General features: G+C 44.2%; 1 protein-coding gene across 2 annotated transcripts; it reads left to right on the forward strand.

Moving 5' to 3' along the window:
• Positions 1-1,256: 1,256 nt before the first annotated feature.
• On the forward strand, positions 1,257-7,415 carry LOC108919726 (CMRF35-like molecule 9). 2 transcript variants are annotated; one of them, XM_029252572.1, is made up of 8 exons: positions 1,257-1,503; positions 1,898-2,215; positions 2,315-2,419; positions 3,464-3,514; positions 3,754-3,819; positions 4,785-4,889; positions 5,232-5,284; positions 6,112-7,415. In XM_029252572.1, the coding sequence occupies exons 1-8, from the start codon at positions 1,467-1,469 to the stop codon at positions 6,445-6,447; spliced, it is 1,071 nt and encodes a 356-aa protein (XP_029108405.1). In that variant the 5' UTR covers positions 1,257-1,466; the 3' UTR covers positions 6,448-7,415. The 2 variants fall into 2 exon arrangements, with proteins under 2 accessions (XP_029108405.1, XP_029108408.1); XM_029252575.1 differs by lacking the exon at positions 3,464-3,514.
• Positions 7,416-7,695: the final 280 nt, after the last annotated feature.

Below are 7,695 nucleotides of genomic sequence, written 5' to 3' on the forward strand. Positions count from 1 at the left end.
CCATTTGGGGACCAAGGAGCGCAGAAGAGATGAAAGAAGCGGCAATAAGAGGCGCGACTCTGTGACCCGTTACTGACGTTATTGACTCGAGGTTTACATGTTTACCTCTTTTCCTCCCACAAGTGATTCATTAATACAACTGACATCCATAAAGAGAAACGCCCATAAAAATATTGCTGTGATTAAGTAATAAGCAAACCTGTCAATAACTGCAAATACTAACATGAACAGAACTCAGAGCCAACTTTCCATATTTAGTGAAAATGGACATTGTTATATTAGCAGCCTGGGGTAAAGATTGTAAATCCACATGTTGGCATCTCTAAAACACAAGCCAAAAACTTCTATAAATCACAATAAAATGGTACAATAATAAACCAAATGTAAAAATCTGAACGACAAAAAATGGCACGCTGTAGCCGAGTAAAAATAATAGCAAATAAAAGTGGTGAAGAAGAATGAAAAGAAAAACTTGACTAAATTACTACAAACCTAAATAAAACACATATCCATACAATTAACTGAAAGGGTGATGAAAAATAATAAACTACCAAACACATAAAGGGGCCAATAAAAGAGGTACATGTGGTAAAGCACAGTACATTGTGTCAAGATACTTTCGTCAAAGGGGTGTCCCTAGAAATGTCTCGAGGCCCTCATGTCAAAGAAGATTTTCCATCTGTCCTTGGCCTCATGAAGCCCCAGCAGATCACATCCCACTTCATACAGAACCTGAGTATCCTGTTCATCTACCAGTATGAGACACACTGGGGGTAAACGACCAAATATTACACACACACACAGAGGCATTGCAGAAGGACGTGTCCAGAGAAAACACAGCATAAGAAAAACTGTCCACTCAGTTTCTTATGTGAGTTTTCACAGACTTAACTTTAATGTTGACTTGGCGCCTCAAAAACTGGTACAGTGATGAATATTCAGTATATTCAATATGCACATGAGCAAAATCCATGACTCCTGATCTCATTAACTGGCCACCAGTTTCTTACACTTTATGAAGTTTAAATAATTTAAATCAATAGAAAACACATCAATATCATTTACTGTACATTAGTATACTGTGTATTTGTTATGCAGTGTCTGCAGGGAAAAACTGTACAAATATGTTCAGATCACTGGTCTGTGATTCACAACAGGGGGCGCTATGAGAGAGAGAGAGAGAGAGAGAGAGAATTGCTCTTGTAGTTCTCTGCTGAGTTTTACACAGCGGAGGAAATGCAGCATCTGAGAGACAAAGTTTAATAAATACAGGAAAAGTGAGCAGCAGAGAAACGGAAGTGGAGAGAAGAAGAAGAATGCAGAGTGTGACTCAATGTGAAGACCAGTTGAACACAGCGATCAGAGCAAGAGATTAACTGAAAAAACTACGTGAAGTGAAGGATTCTGGGAGATATTTACTGTCTCTGAGAGGATCCATCTGGAGGTTCTGGACACCTAGGAGCAACATGAAGATCCTCACGGTCACCTTCTGTCTGCTACCAGGTACGTTCTCCCTGATCTCAGTCCCACTGAACACTGTCTCAAACATCTGTGTGTCTCTACTCTGTTTTACTGCGCAGCACGAGGTAAATCCTCAAGTCACATCCACACCTTAGAGACGAGCAAGCAGTTAGAGAGACCTCCTACTCTTTGTGTCTCAACGCATTTGTACAGTAAATCCCCCCCAAAACACACACACGTACGTGACGGTGTAGAGACACAAAGGGTGAAGTGCGTTTACTTGTCCTCCCAGTGTGAAGATTCTCTTGAGGACTCACAGTGAATGATGGTGTGGAGAGCAGCTGGAGTGTGTGGTGTCCCATCATTGTCACACACAGCAACGCTGACAGTCTGCACACACAACTTCTCTGGAATTAATAACTGTTTTATATTTCAGCTCTTTGTTGCTCAGGAAAAATGGAAGTGACTGGACATGTAGGACAGGACGTCACTGTCCAGTGCTCTCACACTTTGGCACGAAGTAATGGGAAGTACTTCTGTAAGGGACACTGTTCCAGAGATGCTGATGTTCTCATTAAAAGTGAATCTCAAAGCAATAAGAAGATCGGGAGGTTCTCACTGTATGACAATGGAACGGGAACCTTCTGGGTGACCATCACTGGACTGAAGAAGACGGACACTGGGACATACTGGTGTGCAGTGGATCGGGCCATTAGAGACACTTTCACAGAGGTGTCTCTAACGGTACTCGATGGTACGGTTTGTCACACTGCTCCACCTCACGTACTACAGTAAAGAAGTGTGTTACTGACACTGCTCCTCACCGTGGTAAACCTCACTGTCTCATCCACAGCTCCTCATCCTGGTTCTACACCAACCGTCACCCCCACAGCTCCTCAGTCCACAGCAGCCCCACCTGAAACCACTAGATCCAGCCAGGTTGGAGGACAGACTACAGGTACCTGGTTCCTGTACTGTGTACAGCAACAGGTGTAGCACAGTGACAGACAGGTGTACCACAGTAAGAAGTGTACATCAGTGACTGCTACTCCACGTTGTTCATTGCAGGGAGAAATGAGATATTTTTGTAATATTTTGTATTTTTTTTGTACACACAGGGAAGAGTTAACTAACTATAACGTGAAGTGGAATACTGTGGGGGGGGCTGAGTGCTTACATGCTTTTACAGTGCACTGCTGTACAGTATTTCAGGCGTAAATGTTTGGCCGGGGGTAGTTTTTAGGGTGAGATGGTCGCTGGCTGTGGTTGGTTGGTCGGCTGCTTGACATGGCAGTTGACTAGTCGTTCTGTTGAGGTTGTCGTTGGCCGAATTACAGAGATATTTCCGACTCATTTTGGCACTTTGCGAAACATTTTTGGAGATACGGGTGATTATGCTTCTGCCTCGTTGTTGTTCCTATTTGTGTACTTGCACTGGAAATGTGTTTCTGCCACTGCATTAATGAAAGACACTACAAGCCCTTCAAGGCCAACAGCATTGTGGACGACCTCTCTCACCCCTCTCATGGACTCTTCGACCTGTTGCCATCTGGCAGGAGGTACAAGAGCATCCGTGCCACCACCAGCAGGCTCCGCAACAGTTTTTTCCCTGGGGTAGTTAGACTTCTCAACACCCAGCTACCTCCCAACACTCAACTGCCTCCGTTGACCAGTTAACTCAGCACTACACTACTCCACAACTGCCTACAGCTCACAGCCATACCCACGTCCTATCCTGTGTATTTATTTACTTATTTACTTATTCATTGTCTTATGCTGTGTTCTGTCTTCCACCATGGTCTCAGAAGAAACGACATTTTGTTCCATTGTGCACAAGCTGTATGGAGGGATGACAATAAAAACTACTTGTAAGCTAGACCCACTGCCTCGCTGTCCTCATCCTCCTCCCCTCAGACCTTACATTGATCCTGTTCCCACTGTGACTGATAGTATTTCTGGGGGTGAAGTTCTGCATTGTCCTTGAGCCTCTTGTTGTCCACAGGTGTTGGTAATGTGTCACATGTGACATTTTTGGAGGAGACAACAACAGTGGGTAAGAACTTTACACCCATATCCACTTCTTACTTTGCACAACAGTACCGATCCTGAGGAGCCCAGTGATCAGTTGCGTACAGCTATTTGAAGATTCCTTTCGGACATTACATTTTCCTTGATACAACTCCTTAAATAATTTCTTGTGGTGTTTTTAATTTACTTTCATATGTTACCAAATTGACCCAGAATGTCCTAAAATTCAGAGTTCAACGCTGCCTCTTATTTGTTCTGTTTCAGAAGAGCAACAACGTTCTTCAGCAAAAACCACATCGTTAACAACCAGCACAGCAGCAACAAAGTCTTGTAAGAATTAAATTAAAATGTTTTGTACTATTCATTTCATTTAAAAAGGGGATCGGAGGATGTGATCACACTCCTCAGGCACCCTGGGAAAGTCTTCACCAGGGTATTGCAGTGGAGACTCCATCCGAAAGCTGAGTCTTGGATTCAGGAGGAACAATGTGGATTTCATCTTGGTCATGGAGCAACTGACCAACTCCTCTGCCTGGAATTACTGTCATGGTTATATGAGGTTTGTCCACAAGATAGTTGGGCTCCATAACAGGGTGAGAAGATCAATGAGTAGAGTATCCTCAAGACTGAGAGGAGTCAGTTGAGGTGGTTCAGCACGTAATAAGAACGTCCCAGGATTGCCAGCTGCTGGACTTATTGCAGCCACGTAACACTGGGAGGAGACCCTGGACACCCTGGAGAAATTGTACCTCAGAGCTGGTCTGGCAATGCCCAAGAGGAGCTGAAGACTGTGGCTGGAGAAAGGAAGGTTTGGGCTGCTTGCTCAGCCTAATAGTTCCACAACCGTCATCAAGACAAAAGGAAGAAAACTGACTCACTGACTGACTCAAAGCTTCGTACTATATGAGTCCAGTCCTGGAGTGACATTGTCCACTGGTCTCTCTGTTCTTTTTCAAGTCTTTTTTTTCTTCCATCCATCCATCAACGAGGAGCTCTGAGGCACCAGTGGTACCTCCTGCATTGTGGTGCCACCTCAGTGTATATTTTCTGGTGTACAGTTTCTTCTTGTTCAAAATATAAATACACAAAGACACATGAATGTCAGTTTTTGGCCGTAATTTAAATACAGAAACTCTACATGTATTAAAATATGACAACCATGTGCTTTATTTGAGCCCATCGTGTTTTTTTGTGTCCAGACAGTAAAAGCTGTGATGCTACAAGTATTTTTAGACACACAGTTTCCTTTCACCTGTGCTTCTGCTCTGACTGCAGTCTACACTTGTGTGTTTCAGATGAGCTGCTATCTCTTGGGAGTGGGCTGGTCGCCATAGTAATGGTGTTGGCATTGGCTGTGTGCATTTTCGTGAAAGTTCAGCGCACATCCAGGAAGTCATTGGGTGTGTATCTGTCACTCCACACACACACACACACACACACACACACACACACACACACACACACACACACACGCACACACACACACACAATCCCATTCTCTCTACTGCACAAAGCAGATGTTTTCAAACAGTGTTTGTTGATAATACTTGGTTCTTCTTTTTTTATGTAACCGACTAAATATTTTCAACCTGCTGTCAGCTAATCATAAAGGCAAAAATATTATTTCAGTTAACTGTATTTGCACTTGCATTAAAAATATATGTTTTAAAGGGTCGCTGAGTGACCTGCTTGACCATAAAATTTTGACTGACCGTCAAACTGTGTCTCTGTGCCGTCTGCAGGATCTGCTCCTTCCTGTCACAGGGTGCCATCGGATCCAGCGAGACCAGGGGAGGTGAGTCCTTCAAAATCAAATGAATGTGGATGAGCTCTTCTTCTGATCCACTTCAGTTTATTTTCATGAAGTTTGACACACTCAGCAACAGTTGAGCATGGGTGACTCTCAGTGAAAAGATGTCCAAAAACACAGAGCTAATGGTATATGGGCAGTAACTGAGGAAGCCAAGCAGCGACTGAGGAGAGGAAAACAAAGAACTCCTCGTCTAAAGAAAGGGAGAAAAACAGACCTCTATGGGTCCAGGTACCAGTGGTTTCCCACCCTTCCTGGGAGTTTCACTTTGGACCTGTGTGTGGAGTGTCCACAGCTAAAAAGCCCAGTAGATTCAGGCGACGTAGATCTGGTGTCTATGCAGAAAAAAGTCAAAGACCAGTGCTCAGGTAGCTGATCCGGTGGGTATCGTAAAGCAGGTCGTCAAGAGAAACTTGACAACATGATAATTCTGATAATTACCATCATCCAGCGGCAGTGAACGTAGCGATACAGAACCAGTGTCCTTAAGAACATTCACGTTCCTGCTCCAGCTCATCACTTATCCCAGGTGTGGATGTGGTGACCAGCTAAAATGGCAATGGAACTGTGTGACTGTGAATCGGTGACATGTTCTCCCAGTGCGTGCGTGTGTGTGTGTGTGTGTGTGTGTGCGTGTGCGTGTGAGAGAGAGAGAGAGTGACAGTTCCAAAGATGCCATGACACCATGTTGCCACTGACAGGGTGAGCAAGTGTTTGCAATGTGTTATAGCCCCATGATGCACAGGATGCCTCAATCACTAATATTCACTATTAGTTACAGGAGATACATTTAATTAAACTTCTCTCTCCAGATTCCCCACACTGAGTACAACAATATTGAAATCAACAATTTGAACCAGCAGCCAGGTGGAGCCCCTGCCATATATGAAGACCTTCCAGACACGCTGAACTATTCCTCTGTCGAATTTCTCCGAAGTCAAGAATGTCCAACCTACTCCAGCATCACCCGAACCAGAAAGGTCTGCGAAACGCCAGGAGATGCCACCAGAAGCTCGAACTCAGTGCTGTACTCCACTGTCAACTTACCCCGAGAGCAACCAGACTCGGCGCTGTACTCCACTGTCAGCTTACCCCGAGAGCAACCAGACTCGGCGCTGTACTCCACTGTCAACTTACCATCCAATTAACATCTTCTGCATTTTTGCTGATTTCATCAGCATTTCTTATCACCACAAAGTGACACATCAAAGTAGGTTATTCAGGTAGAACAGCAAAGATAATTTGTGAAAAAGCTCCACTGCGGCTAAAGCCTGCACGAAAAGTGTAACCACAGGAAGAGGACCGTGGAGGACCATGAGCTGAGAAAGTGTGTGCAGCAACCTGATCTTACATGAACGTATGAGTGAGGTAAATAATTGCTCTTGGTGTGTGGAGATGTGGGCCTGTGGTTTGCTTCCCTGCTTTCAATGCGTGAATTTATACAATTGAACACAAATGGAAAGAGCTGAAAGGCCCCTCAGAATAAAACAGTTTATGACTTCCGGTGTGAGACGTGCCGGAGCGACAGTGCGGTCTTTCGCCAGCTGAGCGTCCAGAACCCGAGAGCCTTTACCTCCGAGCAAAGAAGGAAAGAGTGAAAACCTGACACACCGAAAGTGCCTGTTTTTCTTTTTGTTTTTTTGGGTGGGGGGCTCCATTTTCATATTCAGACTCCTTGTCTTGGCCATGTGGCTGAAAAAGGAAAGTAGAGAAGTAACTTAAACTGACACACTTCCTCCCACATGTACTTTGAAGATGCCGTTACACACAGCTGCAGCGCCGCTGTGCTGTTACTCTGTTCAGTTCATAGTGTGTGCATTGATTTGTGAATGAAACTTCACTTATTACAACTTGTTCTCGGCTGTCTTTAAAATGAGTGTTTCATGTCTGAGGAGTCTTTTGCACGTTGCTATAAATATTTGGAGGTTTGAACAGACAATTGGTGCTCAGTTTCACACAGCGGTTGTTTGGTTGGTCTGTGCTGCTGTGGTCTGTCTTGTTGGAATGGAGACTGAGTGGAGCTCCTCACCACGTTTCACCTCCCAACATGGGCGCCCAAGGCCAGTCGATCTTCACCAATGTCCCTTTGTGGTGTAAAAAGGTAACTTTTGGTACAGGAGAACCTGCTAGAGAACAACACGAGTCAGGTATCTGGAAGTTTAGCCACAGTAAGAATCTCCCATATTTTAATTTGTTGACAAGACTAAGAACTGTACCATGATTTCCCACACTTAAAAAGATTGTTTCATGGTCTGAAAATAAAAACCTGAATTTGTTAAAACCACTGTGTACAGAAAATGTTACAATGTGGTTCAGAATTGTTGGCGATATTAACGTCTCATGTAGCCTGAGCACTCCTCCTCCTCGGAGTCACTGTCCTCCTCTATGGAAGGTTC

Source organism: Scleropages formosus, chromosome 1, assembly GCF_900964775.1.
Source record: "Scleropages formosus chromosome 1, fSclFor1.1, whole genome shotgun sequence".
NCBI classification, from domain to species: domain Eukaryota; kingdom Metazoa; phylum Chordata; class Actinopteri; order Osteoglossiformes; family Osteoglossidae; genus Scleropages; species Scleropages formosus.